Here is a 23,265-nt window from a genome sequence, read left to right as displayed (position 1 = left end):
GGGATATTGGTAGGAACTATGAAAAAGGACTCACACTGTTTAACTTTCAAAATATAAATTAAAAAACTACTCTTCATATCCTAATCTGATGACTTAAAGAAATCAGCAGGGTATCATACAATAATCCTAACACTCAAAATGGCTTTATTTAAGTATAATAAAAAGGCTAAACATCATGGTTCTGTCATTAGAAAGGACTACGAATATAGGCAGAAATAACATTTCACAATTTCTATTAGAAGACTTCAAAATAGGACACTAGTCATCGACTCACTTCTATTTTGGCTGCATTTTGAGTCATAGAACAAAAGCATTAAAAAAAACAAAAAAGGATCCTTTGAAAAAACAAAGAGAAGAGGAAAGTCAACAGCAAGAAGCAAGCATACCTCCATCAGCGGGAACAGGGCTGGGGAGGTTTGTTAGGGAACGTGGAAGCCACAGTCTCCCTCTCCACTCGCTCTCTGGTGTGTGCCAGCCTCAGTGCCGGGCAGGAGGGCACCACAGCATGTGGAGAGGCAGACAGTTTTGCTGGCTCCCACTTGCTCCTCAGGCCAAAGTCCAGGCAGAACTTGGCCTTGCAGGGTTCCTGTCATCCTGCCAACCCTCGGCACTCCAGGGACACTGCTAGGAGAATGCCAGCCAAAAGCTGCAGAAGTCACCTCCTTCACGTCCTCTTCCATGTCGGGGGTTAGACTAAAGGATACCCCTTCTGTCAGATTTTATGGTGTTTGTGTACTAGCCAAGGAGAAGTAAGAGAAAGGAAAAGAAAGCAACTTGTTTAACCTCACACAGCAGAAAGGAAAGAATTCTTCAAAAAGTAGTTGATCTGGGAATGAAGCCCAACATCCCAAAAATCTCAGCTCAGTTTGCTCTTTTTTCATTCACTGCTGGTTTTTGGAAATTTAAATGATTATGATCCTGTCTACTGTGGGCCATCATATCATTGCTTTCTCAAACAGAGAGTGGTCCAAAGCCACTGATGCACAAATACAGAATAATCTATGTACCATCAGACAACAGTCAATACGCAAAGCATATTCAGGCATATATGTAGTACCACATTATAGACACATTTAAAATGCAGATATTTTCAAAAAGAGGCCCTCATTTTCCATTCTTAAGGCCATAAATAGGAAATATTACTCCAACACCAGATGTGTATGTAGATGCTGTAATAATATTTACATATTATTCCATATACAATATGTAGGTGTTCAAAACCAATATGATCATCTCACATACGCATGCAATCTCTTTTCTGAAATAATGAAGACAATGCATTTCCAGGGAACGCATATATGAATTTTATTGTACTCTTTTTAAAGAAAAGTGGAAATCATCATCTTATATAATTCTTTCAAATGGATCAACTTAGACAATTTATCAGTGCTTCCTTAAATTTTTACACCACACTGCACTCCAACAGGTTTTTGTTTTAAGGTAAACCAGGTTTTTGGTTCTTCCCTGTGGAGAAGTTACTTTCAAGTCAGTGAAAGTTCTTGGCCCATGATTAAAAGTCTTTGCCAATTAGTACTCAACAACTTCAATTCATTTTTTTCTGGTTCAAGATGAGTAGGAGCCTAATAAGGCTGTGATAAAAGGGCAAAAGGCACCGAGAGCCAAAAGCGGATTAATGAGCTCCTCCATTTATTTGTCTTCCTAACAGCTGAACTGTTACAACTATTGACACTCTTCAAAAGGTTCCGCTCTGAACCCCGTCCAGGCACTGCAGGCTCCAATGGACATCTTCAAATCCAGAGAATGGAGGGGCAAGAGCTTCCCCTGTGTGATGCCAAAACCAACAAAGCCCCATGGATCAGGTAATGAAACTTCAGCTTTTCCCCCTTTGAGATTTATTTACTGGCAGCTGACAAGGGGCAAATTCAGCTCGAATTGTGCAGTCAAGGCCCTGTCAAGCTTTTAGAGGCACCCTTGTCTTGAAGCACCTTCATGACTGGCATTTCACTCAAAAGCCCTCGGCACTGGTCCTTAACAGCTTATGACATCACAAAGGACACTCCAGACAGATGCCTACATGGCATCCTGCAGCATTTTAAAAGAGAATTAGTGGTTTTAATTATGGTCGTAGTATGAAAGGGAACCATGCAAGCTCCACAGGAGACCTTTGATCAGACCCTTTTGCTAGTACAATGCCACGGAACTGTGACTATTCCTGGTAAGGGGCCTTTTCTTGCTGAATGACTCACCAGTGATCTTTGAATGCAGACAAGCTTCTAGCCCTCCCTCTTCATTAGTGAGCATTTCTATACAGGGGCCTATATAGTTCTTGGAGTCTAGGAGCTATACAATTGGGGGGAAAAGAATCCCTACAGATTCAGGCCTCTACTTAGGAAGTGCTGAAGGACTCTGAGTGACTTTATTCATTAAAACAGGTTGCTATTAATTAACTGTCATAATAAAATAAAGAACTATTATTTGCATTTCTTACTATGTTCTCTTTAGTAATATGTATAAAAGATGCTTGTAACAGAAATGAATTTATTGAACCACTTCCCCACACCCCCCGAGCCCCTGCCCTTTTTTTTTTTTTTTTTTTTGGCATTTTGGCAGCAGGACTAATTATTGGGCCCAGATTTATGAGCCCAAATGGAAGTAAAACATGAATATAAAATTAATTAAGGAAAGACAAAATCCTTTTTACTTGCCAATCAGTTTAAGCAACTGAAAAAAAAGCAAACAACAATTAGCTTAATTTTTTAGTGATTTCAGAGAATGATCTAAGACAATAAAACCCCAACCTTTTCAAAATACCATTTGGTTGGTATTTAGTTTGAAGTGTGAGATTATGTAACAACCACAGCTACTCAAAAAACAAAAAAAACAAAAAAAAAACAACAGTATTCTAACTTGAAGCATAACAAGATTCATTCTTAAAAAAAATGATTTCACTTCTCGAAAACAAAGAATGTTTTTGGTATGGTATTAATGTTTGAAGAATTTAATTTCAATCCCAATCCCAATAAGCAGGGCCCTTAAGATTCATGGTCAATATTTTAAGTATATGAAAACAGTTCATTCTCTTCTAGAATCTAATCAAGCAACTCATTTGGTGAAAGACCGTGGAAGTAGGAAGATTTTTCAAAATATTCTCACTGAAATGCTAATTCAGTAACATGGGCTAAATAGAATTTGCATAAATAGCACATCTCGGTCTCTAACCGCCCCCCCCCCCCCCCAAACAGTACGGCTGCACCATGTACTTATATCTGGGAAATGACTTAGGCCCCCATTTTTTTATGCTGTTTCTTTTCTTGGATGAAAAACTTTTAGATTTTGGAAGCCAAACGCCAAGCAGGTTTTTCACAGTTTGCTGTCTCAGCCATTTTTCATATTTCTCAGACTTTGCAGTTCTTTTCTTAGGTGTTTTAGAGCAACTGAAATATCGGCCAGCTGTGGATCATTCTGGGCCTTCTGAGTGTAGAGACGGAAGTGTCTGATGGTTTCAGATAACAAGACTTCAGGGTCTGCACCTCTTTCCCGAAGGCGCAGCATCCGTTCACAGGCGATGGCATAGTTCTTATGCCAGTTCACTGGATGTTCCTTTCGTAAATAGACAATCTCCTTATAAAGCTGGAAGACAGCAAAAATGTTGGTATTCCATTGTTATCCCTTGACTTTTTTCAAAAAAAACCCCAGAAAACACAGAGAAATTAACACAAGAAAAAAAAATCCAACCAGCCTACAGTAAAAATCTAATTGTTGCTAGGCCATGCAGAATATGCAAGGATGTTACTATAATTATTACAGTAGCAGGAGGCACATGTGCTTCATCTAAAACTGCTTCTGGCATTTTTTGGATGTTGCAGAGGGAACCTAAGACACACTGTGTCAGGACAAAATGCTGTTCCTCCAGAAAGATGTTCTGAGAAAGGGATTTAGTTCTAATTCATGGAAAGCTATTTACTCAACAGGCAGAAAGGATGAAACTCTAAATTTAGCTATAGGAGAAAAAGATAGCTTTCTTTAGAAAACTGCATGGGAAAAGAACTTGAAGAAATTTAAATTTTGTCCCTCATTTTTACATAAATTTCTCTCTATATTATAAACAACAGTAATAACAATAGCGACAATAAAACACATCAAACAAATCCAGCATCAAACAGACTGGGCATAATAGAATTTAAGAGACATCCTTAAAGTGAGATATTGAAAATCTTCACAGTGTCCTAAAATTATAATTTTCATAGTTAAAACTTTGCCCACGGGAATTCAGAGTTTTGTTTTTCAATATCAGAGATAGTATTAATTGGATAGAGTTAGAATCTTTAATATTGATTTTTCCAGAGGAAAAACATCAAAATTTAACAAATAAACCAAAAAGTAGATGCAAATCTACAAAACAGAATATTATCCTTGCATATTTGGGCATTTCACAGCCTTCTTGGGGATTATCAAATTGGAGTCAGATCCACAGGCTCTTGAGTTAACCAGTAGCCTCCATGAGAGCACAGGACAAGCAATGATGCTTTCTCCAGGGACAAGGGCTTTCTGAATTAGAACTATACTCATTACATCATCCAGTTGAAAGGGACCCAATTATATTATCTATTTCCCCAACCCCTACTCCAGAGCAGACAAATGCCTACCTAATCTGTTTCAAAACAACATCCCCATGAAAAAGTCCCCAATCCGTATGTGATATGTCATTTTGATATTTAATAACCCTCAGGCCTCAAGCTGCCTTTTAAAGCTATTTTCCCCTTAGTTCTCTTCACTCCATAAAATAGGAGAGTCACCTCGCACTTTCATAGACATCAAAGCTATTAAGTCAGCCTCCTACCCGTTTATTTTCTTGGTAAAATATTCAAAGCTTCTCTACCTTTCCTCATAGTTTTTGGCTTTTTTTTTCCCCTATCCGTTGCTCCTCTTCCCAAGCCTCCCTCTGATGAGGGACATCTGTAAACTGCGTGGCAGGCTGCCCGGAACAAAGCAGGTGCTCAGGAACTGCTCAGGTTCTTTTCTTCCCCAAGTTTTCAAAATCCCGATAAGGTTCTGGAGTGCAAGACAGACGCTAGCACTTCATTTCCCAATGGCTCAAGAGAATAAGAGGCAGCTCATGACCTCCCTGCTTCAGTCTGCAGACATCAGAACAACTACGCTACCCTTTTCTAGAACATCGACTCATTCTGGATGGCCCATTAGGCCACATGTGCTGTATCTTAAGAAGCTAAGAGTCATTTCTCATCATGTGGAATTACATTTCCCCCTGTAGGCGTGTATCACTGTGACATTAGTGTTAGTGGAACGTATTCTGTCTTGGGGGGAAATCTTCAATGTATCAGATGTATTCCTAAAGATAACAAAGATCATTCTTGCTCTCCCACTATACCTGAACTTAATGTCCTGTATAAGCTATTGAGCAGGATAATTTAATAATAACAAAAATATCTTTTATAGCTAACAAGACTGTTCTTGAAAAACCTGTACTAGGGGCTGATTTGTGTTGACCCATGGAGTACTTGGCCTCATTTGTCTTGCAAATGGTGTCACACATCTGGAGACATATGTGAAGGAGATACCTATAGACTGCTACAGACTTGTGTTCACTGAACAGAGTAATGCTTACAGGCCCAAAGGGACAATAAATCCATGAATTAGCTTCAGTGGTGGCCTAACAACTGACCATGGAACAGATCACTGATGAGAATATAAAATATTAAGTCTCAGATTTCTCCCAACTAAATACTACTTGTTTTTCACAGAATTATACAGGGTATTAGAGATGAACCGGATATGACCAGGATATGAGAGATAATCTATAAAGTTTACAGTCCACTTTTTTTTTTAAAGAAAAAATAGAGGTCTGGAAAGGTTAACTGGTTCACAGTTGACAGTGAATGGTGGAGCAGGCCTTGAACCTGGACCTCCTGACTGCCAGATAGAACTCCAGCATGCCGCTTCCTATAACTAGTCCCTGGCTGTCCTTGAGTGGGCACCTAGGAGGTTTCCACCTTTGTCCCTGTGGTTCCGTCATTACGGACTGTCCGCCCTCCCCCACTTTCTCGCTACCCTGCCCCACATCTGCCTGGCCAGTTCCTTCTGATCTTTCAGGATGACACCACGGTGACATCTCCTCTAGAAGCCTTCCCTCCCTTCCTCACCAGCCCCTCCCCAGAAGGCTGTACTCATGTGCTGCTCTCTGCTCCCACTGCACCTCTGCAAACCTCTCGTAACTCTCACGACTGAATTAACTGAGGACCTTATCTTCCACCTCTCTCTCTAGCTTGTGCCTCTTTGACAGCAGGGAATATTCCTGATTGTCTCCATCACAGTATTTGGTACAGACTGGGTGCTCCATAAATGCTCCAGGAGTGAATGAATAAATGAATAAACAATGGACCAATGAGCACAAAATTGAGGAGTAAAATCTGTCATACTAATTGGACATCATGCAATTTTGACTCAGCACCAAACAAATGCCCTGGCTGAGTAGATCTACAGCAGCCCAGAGACAGCAGAAATACCTCCTCACTTGCTTAGACATACAGCTCCTGGGCTCTGTCCTTATTGGCCTTCGCCAGGATGTCTATTTCCTACACAGCAGGCTCCAAGACTATCTCTGAAGGTGATGAACAGCCCAGTGCTGTAAATCTCAGAAAAGTAGGGACTTGTTAACATAGTGCTACAGCAAAGCAAGCCTCTGCTCTGGACTCCCCTTGCCATCACAGAGGACCAGCTAAGCAAGAGCCTCAGTGTGGCTGGATGTGAAGGCTGTTTGGTTTCCTGGGGCCACGTCAGAAGACAGAGCCACTCTCCATGACCCTTTATCTCGCTCATAAAATCCCAACCAGGGCTTCCCTGGTGGCACAGTGGTTAAGAATCTGCCTGCCAATGCGGAGGACACGGGTTCAAGCCCTGGTTCAGGAAGATCCCACATGCCCCGGAGCAACTAAGCCCGTGTATCACAACTACTAAGCCTGCGCTCTAGAGCCCGCGAGCCACAACCACTGAGCCCGAGTGCCACAGCTACTGAAGCCCGCGCGCCTTAGAGCCCGTGCTCCACAACAAGAGAAGCCACCACAATGAGAAGCCTGTGCACTGCAACAAAGAGTAGCCCCCGCTCGCCGCAACTAGAGAAAGCCTGTGCACAGCAACAAAGACCCAACGCAGCCAAAAATAAATAAATAAATAAATAAAATAAAAATTAATTAATTAATTTAAAAAAAAAGAAATCCCAATCAGCCACGGCCCGATCATTTCAAGTGCAGCCAGGGTCGTGATTTTGCATAGAGGGCAACCCATCAGAACTTGTTTCTTTTTTTAAATAAAGCCATCATATTAGTTTCCTATTGCTGTTGTAACTAATCACCACAAATGTAGTGGCTTAAAACAATATAAATGTATTATCGAATACTTCTAGGGGTCAAAAGTCATAAAAATGAAGGTTTTTGTAAAATCAGCAGGGCTGTGTTCCTTCTGGAGGCTCTGGAATCTATTTCTTTGCCCTTTCCAGCTTCCAGAGGCTGCCTGCACTCCCAAACTTGTGGCCCCTTCCTCAATCTTCCAGGCCATACGTGTGGCAATCTTTTAAGTCTTTCTCTCTGACCTCTGCTTGCAATGCCACATCTCCTTCTCTGACTCTGACCTTCCTGCCTCCTTCTTCTAAGGACCCTTGTGATTACGTTGGGCCCACCCGGATAATCCAGGATAATCTCCCCACGGCAAGATCCTTAATCACATCTGCAAAGTGCCCTTTGCCATGTAAGGCCATATATTCATAGGTTCTGGAGATTAGGACATGAACTTCTTTCATTAATCTGCAGACCACAGCCATTTACTTTAGATATTATTTGTGATACACATGACTATTTTTCCATTTATACTGCTTTATAATGCCAAATAAAGCTGGACACAAAAAAGTAAAAACTCTACTGTGATACACCCTTTCTCCATCCCAAACAGCCACCACCCTCCCACCAAATAAATTTATATACGTAAAAGTACAACATACGTCATACGCGTGAGTGTAGAGCTGAGCTTTCACATTTGAAGGCAAACTTGCAGTTTCTGCCAGGTTAAAGATGAAGAACGGTGTTTTCATCCTGGGAGTGGGAGGGTGTTCATGTCAATTTTACATTCAAAGCTAAATCTGCCAGACTTTTCCATTGATAAGGAACATACAAAACCATTTATTGTGTTCTTTTCACTTCTCTCGTATTAATAGTTTACTCTGAACCAACGGTAATCCTCCCCCGCCATCCCAAGACACTGCATTCACACCTAGTGCCAAATCTTAGAAAAAAGCTTATGTTCATCATCCCTACTGTACATCATCTTCCCTCCAGATGTACATTTCATTATGCAAGAGCAGCTAGGAGGCGGAGACTTGCTGAGTTTGTCAGCATATCCCTGAAGGTACCCATCGCAACAGTTCATGCCACGTGTGACCACTTCTTCAAAGATGGCTGGACTCTTTGACCACATGAACTCATCCAAATTGTAGTCAGCACACCAATTAAATCAATACCTGCCTGAATAATGACCTGCTTTCTTCTTTTATGTGATTTCTCCCCCAGCTTTCCCGCATTCAGTCACAGTGAGGAATTGTGGAGACATTCGGTGCATCTTTGATTAGTTCTTCAAAGCAACTATTTGTTCCTATAACTGGGCTGATAACTTGCAATATGCAATTTGCTGACTTTTTCAAAAACACTACTGCAAAAACTGTACCTTTTTTGTAATTGTTGTTTTGTCAAGAACCATTTCTTAGCAATTTTTTTTTAAAGATTTTTTTGATGTGGACCACTTTCAAAGTCTTTATTGCATCTGTCACAACGTTGCCCCTGCTTTATGCTTTGGCCCTTTGGCTGCGAGGCATGCGGGATCCCAGCTCCCCAACCAGGGATCAAACCCGCACCCCCCGCACCAGAAGGCAAAGCCCCAGCCACTGGACCGCCAGGGAAGTCCCTCTTGACAATTTTTTAAAAAAACCTCTTTAAATGTATGTAAGCCCTTTACACCCTAACTCAATTCTTGGTGCAAAGCACAGTCCCTGGCCCAGAGTGGGCATCAATGTATTTTTACTGGAGGAAGCACTTCATACTTGGTACCCCTGTCTGCATCACTTAAGACTTTTACATTAATATTTAGGCCAAAGTCTGTTAGTGTTATATGTTTTGAATATTTTAAAAGAATGACAGGAACCCAGAGAGTCAAGAGCGTCACCATGAAGTGTTTGTTCCACACAGGAACAACAGGAAAGTACAGTATCAAGCACATGAATAGTCAGATCTCTTTGAACATGTCTGTCTGTTCCATTAGACTGAGCTCCGTGAGAGTAGGAACTGTGTCATATTCATATGTGTAGCTTCCATGCCTAGCACAGTGCCTGGTCTCTAGGAAGTTTTCAGTAACTGCTTAAATAATTAACTAGCACATTACACATGGAGACAGGGTTGTAATTATCAACTTCTCCTCAATCAATTACACTCACTTTGGTTTAGTTGAGATAGGAGAGCATAGGAATTAGGAATGTTCCAGAGTCAGACAGATGTGAGTTTTGGACTCTATTGGTAGAACTATGTGGCCTTGGACAAGTAACCTCTCCACCTCCGGTTTGTTCTTTTGTAAAACGGGGATAATAATAACTTCTTCACAGGTTATCGTGAGGATGAAATGAGATTATGCATGGGTAATGATTAGTACAATGCCTCAAACAAAATAATTGCTCATAAGTATTATTTTTATGATCCCCACGCACCACTACTCCCCAGGTGAAAAGCACCAGAGGCTCTTCTGTTGCATTACAAACAGACTGCAAACACACACGTGTACATTATTCACCTGGCTTGCCACATCTCTTCATTGGCCACGGATTCCCAGGAAGATGGAGCAAACCTGCAGTTAGAAGAAAACGGTAACATGTTTCTGCTAGCTACCTTTATTGCTGTGAACATGTAATTCTTGTTTTATAATCTTACAGGGCAAATAAAATAGGCTGCATCCTGAAGTACTGATAGAGACCAAAATAACAAACTTATTCTCCTAGAAAAATTTGATCATTAGGAATTTGAGGTTTGGGTAAATGTATTCTTAATCTGCATAATGAGCCCCAGTGCCTCATGGGGGCAAACTAAAGATTAGTGGGAAGAGGCTGGAGGCATTTGGGGAGCCAGCTGTTCCTAAGAACTGTCAGGTGGGTGATGGGGCAGGGCTGAGGCCTGGGTCACTCTATGGACACAGCTAAGAGCCACTGAGCTGTAAAGAGAGGGGCCTCCCGGCTTGGATAAATCATTGCTGGGGCTAGGATGCTGCTCCCAAAACACTGGCTGAACCATTTGCTGATTTTTTTTCACTTAATTAAAATTTCTTTTATTATGTATCTATTTTGACAGAATGGAGATAATGAGTGATGCCATGTACCTGTACTGTTGTTAGCTGTTTGGAGAACAGGTGATTTTCTAACTTTTCCTCACAATGGTCACAGAGTACTTTTTTTTTGGCCGCACCGTGCAGCTTGTGGGATCTTAGTTCTCTGACCAGGGATTGAACCTGGGCCACGGCAGTGAAAGTGCTGAGTCCTAACCACTTGACTGCCAGGGAATTCCTGTCACAGAGTACTCTGAGGTAGAACTACTTATCCAGCTCTTGCTGGTGCACAGCAATGTGGTCTATTTGCTCATATTGACTCAAAAAACTTTGGTACCATTTGTTCATATGATCTTGACTGTTGGTCTTAAATTATAAGCAATAATTATCTAATCTTTGAATAATTCATAATTTAAAAAATAGGCAATGGAGACACCTATCTTCAGATGGTGACTCATCTTCCATATGGGAGAGAGTCAAGTCTAGGTAGAAATGCTTCCAGGAAGACTAATCATGCCCAAAACGACAGACCAAGGCTGATGACAAACAACTGAAGAAAAAGTTACTCAAATCCCAGGCTTCCCTACAGAGAAGTGATCTGCCATTCTTGAAGGAGAAAAAATATGAGTTTATGCAGGTGGAAACTATCATGGGCAACAGGGTGAGTGCCTTTTAAAGCTCTGTTGCAGTCAATAAATCTCTTCCACTTATAGGGTCTAAGCTACAGGATGGTGGACCGTGTAGCATTACAACAGCTGGAGGTGTACGGTGGCACATGTTTAACTACTGTGGTGCCCAATCAACCACCACCGCCCTTCCTCCATCTCCAAGCCTGAGGACAAGAAATATATGTTCTCTTTCTCTATTACAATACTCTGTGGGCAGCAAATAACAATATTAACTAGTAATAAAAAAACACAAAGTACATCAAATAATCAAAAGGCATCTCTAAGTTTCTTAGGCACACAAAATGGCTACACACTGATGAAAAGCATAACTGCTCTCCATACCTTCCATAGTCTTCAGTCCAGTTATAGATGTTCCTCGTAAGTTTAATCCACTCCTCAGGGTCGAATACAATCTCCGAAGAAACTAATTTGTCACAAGAACCCCATGGCCAAAGTGAATAGTTCTTTTTCCACGTTGGGTCGCCTTCATGAATTCCTATGCAAACAAATGTTTCTTTTCTATTGAAAACAGAAAAATATGCATTTTTAACTTAAAGTTCTAAATGTTAAAGTATAACTCATGAAGGGTCATTTCTGACTCTTTAAACCTTGGTTACCAATAAACCATTTGTGAACACTTTGGTCTATTTAAATCTCTCCCAAATAGATCGTTTTAAATTTACATTGAGGGACTTCCCTGGTGGTGCAGTGGTTGGGAATCCAACTGCCAATGTAGGGAACACAGGTTCGATCCCTAGTCCGGGAAGATCCCACATGCCGCAGAGCAACTAAGCCCATGCACCACCACTACTGAGCCTGCGCTCTAGAGCCCGTGAGCCATAACTACTGAGCTCGCATGCCACAACTACTGAAGCCCACGCACCTAGAGCACGTGCTCTGCAACAAGAGAAGCCACCACAATGAGAAGCCCGTGCACTGCAACGAAGAGTAGCCCCCGCTCGCTGCAACTAGAGAAAGCCCGTGCACAGCAACAAAGACCCAATGCAGCCAAAAATAAATAAATAAATTTTAAAAGTAAATAAATTTACATTGATATTAGTGTAAAAAATGCTATTTGGGAGGTTGAGGCGAAGCACACAGACATAAATGATAAAACTACCTGTTTGTGACATTGTAAGAAATCACTTGGGGATAAGCACTGTTACAAGGAACGCTTCTGTAGTTCTGTCTCATGTGTAAATATACATATGATTTGATACCTTTAAAATTTTATAGGTGGAAATGTGTCTTCATAGTAGTAGTAGTAGTACTACTACTACTACTACTACTAATCTCTCCTTCCTCAAATTTCCATTGCATTTTATTTTTAATCTCTTTTAACATTATTTTATTGGACTTGTTATCTTCATTTATAAATCTTTCTGAGAAGCCCAGAAGCATCCTGAGGACAGGCTCTCTATCTCTGAATTAATTCGAAATCCCACATAGCATGATGCATAGCTAATACAGAATATTTGCTGAATAAAATTAATTAGATTTGACTAACTATTAGCATCTTCAAATCCTGCAAAAATTCGTAATAGAAATGGTTTAAATAAGCTTGGCTCAAAAACATTATAATTGACTGGTTCTATTCCAATTTTTGGTGTATACCTTAACAGCTATTACCAAGCAGAAAAATAAAGGAGCATATTAGGAGCAATTCCTTGAAAGTAAAAACTTCATGAACTTTGAAACAAGACACTTCTGGCTTAAATTTTGGGTTTTTTCCACCATGTATTACCTCTATGATTTTGGGGAAATCACTTAATCACCTGTGTCTGGTCTTCTCATCAGTGAAATTGGTATGAACTATCTTTCACAGCTGTTTAAGATTAAATAAGATATCTGACATAAAGTAAAACATAATAGAGTTCTGGTTCTAGGGAAGATGGAGTCATCATATTCTATTCTGTCTCTCTCACTGCACACAACTATAATTTCTGAACAAAAGACCTGGAACAACTATCTGAAGACTCTGAAAAGTAAATGGTAGAAAGAAGATTGAAGGAAGAAAGCAGAGTTCTAAGTTCCACCAAATCCGCAGTGAGTTTATCCCTTTTCCCCTTCCAGGATTACCTGGCCTGGACTCAAAGGAAGCCTGAAACCCAAAAGTACATACCAAGTAAGGACAGAAAGAACTCCAAGAAAATCCCGGCCCCCTCCCTTTTTCCTAGTCCAAAGGGCAGGAAAAGGAACTTGTATGGACTGAGGAGAGCAGAGGAAATCCCCAGGATGTTTTCCCTTCTTTCCTTCCCTGGGCACTGGGCAATACTGTGCCAGCAGCAGCACAGTTACAGCAGTGGCAGCTGGGCAGGTCCCTATAGCTCTGAGGAAGGGGAACACTTCTCACTAATCAGAGGAGCTGTGGTTCCAAAGGTTGGGAGCAAATTCCTATTACTCCTCGACTGGGTGAACTTGAAGACAGATCAAGAGAAATTATACAATTTAAATAAAGAGAAAAAATATTGAGAAAAATGTACAGAGTTTAGGCACCTGTGGGACAATATCAAAAGGTCTAACATTGGTGTCATCAGAATCCCAGAAGGAGAAGAGAAGGAAGGTGGGGCAGAAAAACTACTTAAAGAAATAATGTCAGGAAGCTTCCAAATTTTGTGAAAGACATAATCTTTCAGATTCGAGATACTCAGTAAATCCCAAGGAGGTTAAACTCAAAGAAAGTCATGCCCAGATACATCATAATCAAACTGCTGAAAACTAAAGACAAATAAAAAATCTTGAAAGCAGCCAGAGAAAAACAACACATTTCACACAAGGGAAACAATGATTTGAATAACTGCAGATTTCTCATCAGAAACCATGCATGTCAAAAGGATATAAAATAACATTGTTAAAGTGGGGGGGAAAGAAAAGAACTATCAAGCCAGAATTCCATATCCAGAAATATCCTTCAAAAATGAAGGTGAAATAAAGACATTTTCAGATACAGGAAAACTAAGAGAATTCACTGCTAACAGTCTTGCTCTAAAAGAAATGCTAAAGGACTAATTTCAGATGAAGAGAAATGATACAAGAGGGCAGCTTGGAATATGAGGATTGCAGGAAGAGCAACAGATCTGGTAAATATGTGGACAAATATTTTAGATTATCTTTTCTCTTAGATTTTAAAATATATGTATAAGGGTTGAAAACAAAAATTATCACACGTCTAATATATTTGACAACTCAATCAAAAGTGGGGAGGTTAAAGGAACTTATATGCCACTAAGGTTTCTACAGTTCACTTGAAGTAGTAAGTAGATTGTAAAAAGTTAAGTATGTCTGTATACTGTAATTCCAAGAGCAACCACTGAAAAAATTTACCAAGAGACATAGTAAAAATAATTTAACATGGAATACTAGAAAAAATTAAAGTATCCCAAGAAAGCAGGAAGGGAAACAGTGGAATGAAAAACAGAGAAACAAACAGAAAACAAATAGTAAAATGATAGATGTACATCTAAAACATATCAATATTTACATTAAATGCAAATGATCTGAATACACAATGAAAACATAGACACTGTCAGAATGGATAATAAAACAAGAACCAAATATGTACTGTCTACAAGAAACCCACTTTAAACGTGACATAGGTGGTTAAAAGCAAAAGGATAAAAAGAGAAATACCATGAAAACACTAATCAAATTAAAACCAACCAAAAACCCAGAAGGATTTTTTTCTAAATATAGAAAAAGGTGCAAATGCAATTCAACGAAGAAAGAATAATGTTTTCAACAAATGATATTCATATGCAAAAAAAGACCTTTGTTCTAAGCAATACCCTTGCAAAGTTAACTCAAAAGGGGCCATTGATCTGAAATGTAAAACGTAAAACTATAAAACGCTTAGAAGAAAACATGAGAGAATCTTTGTGACCTGGTATTAGGCAAAGAGTTCTTAGATATGAGATCAAAAAGTATGATCTATAAAATAAAAAATGATAGTTGGATTTCATCAAAATAAAGAAACTTTTATCTGCAAAAGACACTTTGAAGAGAACAAAAAGACTGGGAGAAAATATTTATGAATCACGTATTTGACAAAGGATTTGAATCTAGAATATACACAGAACTCTCACAACTCAATAGTAAAAAAACAAACAATCCAGTAATCCCACTCCTAGGTATGAAAACATATTTACACACAAACGTGTACATGAATGTTTATAGCAGCTCTATTCACAAATGCCCCAAACTGGAAACAACCCAAATGTCCTTCAACAGGTGGATGGATAAACTGTAGTACATCCATACAATGGAATACTACTCAGTAACGAAAAGGAATAAACTATTGATATACAACAATAACTTCTATGGATCTCCAAGGCATTATGCTAAGTGAAATATGCTGATGTCAAAAAGTCACATACTTTATGAGTCCATTTATATGACATTCTGGAAAAGTTAAAACTATAGGAACAGAGAATAGATCAGTGGTTGTGAGGGTTAGGGCTTCGGGGACAGTATGATGACACAGGACAGCGAAAGGGAGTTTCTGGGGTCATGGATGTGTTCTGTATCCTGATTGTTCCTACCCACTTGGCAAATTCTTACTTAGCCTTTAAGTCTCCAACATTTTATCCATACCACTATTATCATGCTTGCCAGCTGATACTATAACTTATCAGTTTCATGTTTAAGGTACCACTTGACACCTCTCTGAAAGACTGCGACAGCAGGGATTCACACCCATGCATCTGCAGCTAGTATAGGTCTTGGGATATTTTGAATACCCAATATTTATTAAATAAATACTGCATGAATGCCCCTGGGAAGAATTAATTGCTTCCTCATCCATGCTCCCAGAACACTTGGCTTATACTGTCAATTAAATCATCTATTTAGTAAACACACATTGAACATTTACTGTGTCTCACACTTTACAAGGCTTTGTTAGTATAGAGCTTATGCCATCATATTATGGCCAATTGTATTCATATCTGTGTGTAGATACAACTAGATTGTAGTCTTACTTAAATCTGGAACTGTCTCACTTTATTGCCTAATACAAACTGGTACATAGTAGGTTCAATTAATGTTTATAAGGTTGAATTAAATAAAATTCACCAAAAAATGCTGATTTGGAGATGTTAATTGTTAACATTTTATTCCACAATAGAACAATTAAATATTACTCTCACAGCACATTTATACCTATCACCTTCATATTACTTCATGAGCCAGAGTAAACTTCAGGCTCTGAACACCAGAAGTACCACATCATTAGGTTCTTGGTAAGGAATAGTTCAACTTTTACAAAGAATTTCTGAAGTCCCCTTTATAAGAGAATAGAAATTATGAAATAAGTTTTCTTCTTCACGCTCTGGACAATCCCAAGCATTTCACGGACAGGAAAAATGTTCAACACTCTACCACTGAAGGAGTTATTTATTCTTGACCTTAACTATGAATAATTTTATGTTCTCAAGTATAGAATTCACAATTCTCATATGTTATCTCAGCCAACATAACTGTAGGTGTTTTTCTTATTTATAAAAATGGCTTATCCTTTAGAAAAAAATCCTTAAGCTATTTTTATATAGTGATTATTCCTGGAAAACGTTTGCATTAAACTTAAAAGGGGGCCATGGTGTTGATCAGGGGGAAACTATAATTGCTTGCGATCTACCTGCAATGATTTCAAGTAGGCAGGCACATCTCCAATTTCTCTGAATTGTACTAAGATCTTATTTGCTATTCTTGCTAATCTGTCTTTATTTTTCTTTTACCCAGAACAATAACATTTATTTCTGCCTGGCCTCATTTATGCACAGATATTCAATTTAATTACAGAGATAATCTCACCGGTGACAGGGAAATAGGTGTAGAAAATTGGTCTTTTGGATGAAGCACAGCTGCTACATAAACAATTTTAGAAAAGCTTAAGATTTTAGAAAAGCTATTATATGAAAAGAGTGCTTACAGTTTATTTACTTCAAGAAAATGATAAAGATTAAATGTGACCATTCCACTAGGTAATATTCCTTCCACAGGATTCCACCGGTTCCCAGGAAATTTGACGCCTGGTAAATGCTTTGCCATCTTGGGTAAATACCACTCATAAGTCATCATCTGCCAGAAAGATAAAATATGGTATCATGCTTTTAATGTTTCTTTAAAAAGAATCAAGTTTATCAAGGACAATGAAAAGGTTCTAAAATGTGGAGGTACTCATTAAATATAAACATAATTGAAAAGTACATACAAATGCAACTGAGGTATGTGGCACTGACTCTTCTTCTAATGCCTTAGACCTTAGGTTTCATGCCTTCAATTATAACTATCAGCCATCAATAAAAGCAGCACCTAGTTTCACTTACCTCCATGCATTTGCCAGACTACCCAGAATGACCTCCCGCTCTCATGCCTAGAGAGTGTACTGAGCTTTCGGAACCAGCTTAAACACCACTGCTTCTCAGATGCCCTCCCCAGGTCCCATGATCTTATAGTACTTTGTACCTACCTCAGTTATAGCTCTTAGCCTATTCCTCACTAGACTGCAAGCTCCTACATGAAAAGGGCTGTTTTCATCTCACTGCCTCTGCGCCTATCACATTGCCTGGCACAGAATACTTCCCAAACTATGTTTGCTGGACCTGAAAAGTCTTTCTGATGGCCAGACTAGACAACCTAGGCAAAATACAGAGACGTGTCATTACTCTGTTCTTTCATTCGTTCATTCATTCAAAAAACAAGTATTGCTCACCTATAATGAAGAAGATATCAATCCCTGCCCTTGAGAAGCTCAATTATATGATAACCTAGGCCTCAAAATTAAAAACCCTTTGGCTAAATTATCTGAATTTATTAGTAGCTCCAAATTAATTACATAGTCTTTTGATTAAAATAAATCATTAGTATCAAAATTTTTTTCTTAATTCTATACTTAATATATACTTCATTCTATACTTTTATATGTACAGATTTCTTTTTTTTTTAAAGAAAAGACTCCTATTTACACCTTCAAAGCTTCATTAAGTTTGGATATCATCGTTTGAGCAATTATGCTTATGTTTTACTTGTCTATACAAACCATTTAACTAGAAGTGACAAATTAATTTTAATCTAAGTGTACATTGTAAATACTCAAAAAATACTTATTGAATTAGTTTATTACCCAATAGTTTCAGTTCTTGGGTATAGTAACATTAACTACCCACTGTGTGCTATGGCCTTACTCTTTCTAATTTAATTCTCATAATAACCTTATTATGTGAGAATAATTAAGTTATATCAGACACTGTTGATTGCCCACTCAACAGCCAATCCTTTCCAACTAACACAATCCTGGTTTTAATCAGGTAGTTCTAGTCATTCTCCTTAGCTAGTGAGTAGTTTAGGAGTGGTCAAGTGACCCAATACTGGTTAGTGGGGCCCAAGTAGAGGTCTGCTGGGGGCATCTGGGGTACATGTTACTCCCAATACAGAGAGAGAGAGAGAGAGAGAGAGACCCCAGGAGATGCACTTTGCATGTGATGTTTGGAACCAGGCATCCATCAGTTCAAGAGACCTGCAGAAAAGCTGCCCCAGAACACTGTCATCATGGAACTGCTTGTATTATCAATCCTAAAACCTCCTCTCTCCAGACTACTTGTCTTATGAGATTAAAAACTCCATAGTTTCAGCTGCTCTTTAGTCAGGGATTTTGTTCCTTACATTCAGAAGCATCCTAACTTACTTATCTAATGATCATTTCCATTTTATAGATAAGGAAACAGAAGCTCTGAGAGGAAAAATCAATAGACCCAAGTCACACATCCAAGGAAGTGAGAGGATGAGGACTTGAATTTGGGTGTAATTAACTTTGAAATCCAAGCTTCTCAATCATAGCAGCTGTCATCCCAAATAGTATTTAAAATCATATTATGATACCATATTTTCAACAAATGATCTAGCTTTGGTCAGACGCTAGACTGAAGATCAAATTAATCATTTGTGTACATGATATAAATGCAAACTCCTTCTAAAAATATGTGTAATTTTCAAATTTCCCTACATTTTCAGATCTGTTTATAGTGTTCTCAAAAAATTTTAATTATTCATTAATTGAATGAAATTTATTAAGTAAGTATTGTGCCTAATAGTTTGCTCAAACTAAATGTATTTTTTCAAGGTTAAGAATTTCTCTTTTCCTGACAACCGTTCTAAAAACACCAGAGAAAGATTTGTTCCCTTTAACTATTTATGGCTTAAACAATAAACCCTATAGTTTACATGTATTTTTTTCAGTTCAAGAAGATTGTTTTAATAGACCTTGAAATTTTCACAAGTCCTCTCCAAAAATACTTTTGTCTTAAGATCAACAAAATTTACAAATAAATTCTATAGCAGAATTGTGGTTAATAATTTCTATTTTGCATGAAATGTATACCAACCTGCAGTATGACTTATTTTATAGTCAGCCTAATTTAATTTAATCCCTGGATCACTGGGAAGTGTTAATTTGAATGGTTGAGTTAGCTGGATGTAAAAGAACAATTTAGAAATAAATTTACAACACAACATTGTCATGGTCTGTCACGTGAACTACAGACCTAGGATGCTGTTTGAATCTAATATGAAACACATTAATTCTTAGAACATTCAGTTTAAAAAGGAAAGAAGCAACTCATGACTTTTCCTATTAGTTAAAATAAATAAAAGAATGTGATATATATTTTACCTAAGAGTGATCATAGAAACTGTACCCAATGTTTAAAAAAAATAGTTCTTTAAAAAACATATGTTTTAAAATGATGGCTACTACTATATTCTAAGTGTATCTTTCATATACTTACTTCCTGATCCACTAATGAAATATCTGGCCTCAGTCCCTCACAATAATGCATGTAACGGAGAGAATTCCCTGGCAGATCTCCTCTGAGTAAGATAATTGCATCATGAGGCATAGAGGCTAGAAGATTCTTTGCAAACTTATCGATCACATAGTTGGTCCTTTGGTCACAAATGCTAAATAAAAGGATTACAAAATATTAAAATAGCAACACATTATTTTAGTTTTAATAAGACTGGGCTTATTTCCTGCTCCATTCCTTTCCCATCACACAATCTACATTTAGTGCTTTAAAATATTCTAACATATCTTCTAAGAGGATGCATATATTTGAAAAGGGAACACTATTAACTGGGGAAAAAAAAGAACTAATTGTGCAATTGAGAAAAATCAGCATACTGCTTTAATTCTGGAATTCATTATCATTTCCATAAAAAAGGGAATCAGTTAGTGGTCAATAATAAGTACTTTTTTTCTAAAAGCATATCCAATTTCACTAAAAAGAAGTAAGGTTTCTGATTCCACTTGGAGTTTAAGGTAATTTCATGTTAATTCCATTTAGCTCAAAGGAATTTTCAGAAATGCAAAAGGAAATCTGCCAGTTTCTGGCATAAATTTGCACGTTTGTCTGACTCTCTTGCACATAGAGGTTGATCCTTTCCACCACTTCCCTGGACCAAAGACTCCCTGTGTTCCTCTCTCCCTTCTAGACTGAGAAATCACTAGAGAATGAGACCAATGAGAAAGAAGGGAAGGAATAATTTGTTGAGATGTTTCCTTCTCTCCAGGCATAATCTGCCATTGCCAACAACAGCAGTACAACTCTTTTCAGGGATGAAGTGGACTTTCTAACTTCAAAGAAAAAACTGGCATGAATTCTGAGAGCTTTCCGTGAAAAAAGAAAAAGAATACAAGAAAGGAAATGCATCGAAAAACAGAAGAAGCAATGTCCTTCCTGTTATTATCAGGTCCATTACATGTAATGGTACTGAAAAACACAGCCTAAAGCTGAATCACTGGGTTAGCATCACAAAGCAAATGAATACTTCCGGGAACAAAATATTATCCTTGCCTTTGTAACTGATGCAACCATTTTCTACTGTGATTCCCTACATTGCAGGGTGATGTCTCACATTTTGCCACCCAGGAAAGTTGCTGTCTATTCCATTCACCTGGGGTAAAAAAAGAATCAAAACCAAACCAAACCACCCAGTCTGTGCAGGCATCCCTGGTGTGGAACTGGAATTGCCCTAAAGACCTGAGCCACGAGAAGACTGGGATAAAAAAGGGTGAGTGGAACTTCCCTGGTGGCACAATGGTTAAGAATCCGCCTGCTAATGCAGGGGACACGGGTTCGAGCCCTGCTCCAGGAAGATCCCACATGCCGTGGAGCAACTAAGCCCATGTACCACAACTACTGAAGCCCGCGCGCCTAGAGCCCGCGAGCCACAGCTACTGACCCTGCGCTCTAGAGCCCGTGAGCCACAGCTACTGACCCTGCGCGCCTAGAGCCGGTGCTCCACCAGAGAAGGCACCGCAATGAGAAGTCCTCGCACCGCAATGAAGAGGAGCCCCCGCTCGCCATAACTAGAGAAAGCCCGTGCACAGCAACGAAGACCCAGTGCAGCCAAAAAAACAAATAAATAGTTAAGGTTTTTTTTTTTTTAAAAAGGGTGGGAAACACACTATGGGCTCGGCAAACCCTTCTTGAACTTGGAGTTGTATCTGGGACCTGCATCCCCTTTCCACAAGGCCTCCTGGTGACACAGCCTTCCTAACACCGGCTCTTCCTCAGTATTATAAAGAACATCAGTTTTTCAAGTTAAGTTGAAAGGGGGAGTGTAACCTTTTAAAGTACCAATCAAATCTCAGTGTAACAAAACTCCAATGGACTCTTCCACTTCTGTAATGTTTACTCAATACTGCCGCAAATAAATGAACTATCATCTAAACTTTTACATCTTTTATGTTAGACTGAAGTTTTCATTATAATGGTTATTAAGCAGATTTTGAAAAACACATATAATACTAATAATGCATCAGGGCTAAGAAACTTCTAGAACTTTGATTATTTAAAATACTTAATATACACTACTACAGAGAATACGAGATAAGGGCCAAGGATTACTCAAAAGATGAAATCTTTGAAGCATAAAGTGAATTATTTTAGGGCATACAAAAAAACCCCAAATGTCTTTAGTCTCCATCTAAGTGGTATTTCAGATCATGGAATTTTAGGTACACTCCAGATTCTACAAAGTATCTCTAGGATTCCTTAGTGGAAAATATACAGAGTGTTTACATGCACCAGCCAAAACCTTGTTTGCAATGGCCTGAAACTACACATCACTCATGCTGAGATTCTTGTTCAAAAGTTTAAGAACCACTGCATTCAGACCAAGCTGTCTCACTTTGAAAACTAGTGGAAGGTAAAAATAAGACAAACCCCTAGAATCTAAATATCCAAACGCCTCTGGCTTGAATGCTACTTTTCATAAAAATAACCATGTGTTACCTATAATTAGAATATATTTGGTAAATTACAAAAAGAGTTGCTGAAAGCCATTCCAGACACTGAAGCCCATTGGTGTTCAGTACTCGGTTACTCTCAGAAACAAGTGCAGCCAAACCGATGCCAGCGAGGACAGCCACCACTGCATTGCTCTGCATCCAGAACCGTTCCACCTGTGAAAGAGGCATGCAAACAGTGCGTCCAGTTGATTGGTTCATGCAATCAATCAGGTATTTATATATTTTTAAAATATATTGCATGTATCTAGCTGCTTATGCCTGTGTCATTTAGGTATTCCTAACTGACTTCTCCAACCTAACTCCATGTCACTTTATTTTTCAATTTTCAAGCATTCCTCCTTCCCTGTTTGACGTGTGGATCTTCCTTTTTGGATCCACACATTCTTTTCTATACTACAAACTTCATCTTGAACTCTTTATTCTAACATTCAAAGCAGAAGAGGTGGAGAAATGCTTTTGCTTAACTCCTGATGTTTCCTTCCATGTAGGGAAGCTCCACTAGTATAACACTCCTGGCCTCTCTCTACCCTCACTTATTTCTTCCTGAAGGATTGTAGGGACTGAGCTGACTGGGGAGTTTGGGAGCTGGGACTGGGCCTGCATAGCTCTCCACTTTCCTCTCTTTTCCTCTTGGAAGTGAGCCGCCCACAGGAAGTACTTGTCCAGGGGAAGACTCTGGGGTGAGGTGAGCTGGGGAGGGGAGAGGCCTGCCCTGTGCAGCACTGCCTGTGACTAGTCCATTCAGGGTTGCAGAATGAGGAGACTCCCTTCCCCACAGATATTAACCACATTCTCCAATCTCAGCATTATGGGTAACAAAGGTGATTCTCCCACCCAATGTACTGGTTTATCGTGTTCTCAACTGATTCAGAACTCAGGTTCTCAAGTAAGGTATTATCATCAGGCCTCTTGAACACACACACACACACACACACACACACACACACACACACACACACA

At 39.0% G+C, this 23,265-nt stretch overlaps 1 protein-coding gene across 8 annotated transcripts in view; it reads right to left on the bottom strand.

Annotated features, from left to right (window-relative positions):
• TMEM260 (transmembrane protein 260) overlaps positions 1-23,265 on the bottom strand; it is a 67,190-nt gene that overhangs the window by 5,418 nt on the left and 38,507 nt on the right. For 2 of the 8 annotated variants that reach the window (XM_027111353.1, XM_027111346.1), the window contains exons 10-16: positions 22,289-22,458; positions 19,778-19,949; positions 16,924-17,072; positions 11,340-11,516; positions 9,805-9,858; positions 7,973-8,063; positions 1,285-3,591 (exon numbers count right to left, since the gene is read on the bottom strand). In XM_027111353.1, the coding sequence (XP_026967154.1) occupies positions 3,337-3,591; positions 7,973-8,063; positions 9,805-9,858; positions 11,340-11,516; positions 16,924-17,072; positions 19,778-19,949; positions 22,289-22,458 (1,068 nt within the window). In that variant the 3' untranslated portion in view covers positions 1,285-3,336. Of the gene's footprint in view, positions 1-1,284; positions 3,592-7,972; positions 8,064-9,804; positions 9,859-11,339; positions 11,517-16,923; positions 17,073-19,777; positions 19,950-22,288; positions 22,459-23,265 lie in introns of those variants that run through there. The other 6 variants (XM_027111348.1, XM_027111347.1, XM_027111349.1 and 3 more) reach the window with 6 other exon arrangements.

Source organism: Aethalodelphis obliquidens, unplaced genomic scaffold (genome assembly GCF_003676395.1).
Source record: "Aethalodelphis obliquidens isolate GAN/ISIS:26980383/991018 unplaced genomic scaffold, ASM367639v1 scaffold10, whole genome shotgun sequence".
Lineage (NCBI taxonomy): Eukaryota > Metazoa > Chordata > Mammalia > Artiodactyla > Delphinidae > Aethalodelphis > Aethalodelphis obliquidens.
Note: the sequence above shows the minus strand (reverse complement) of the source record. Positions and strands in the feature narration are given on the sequence as shown.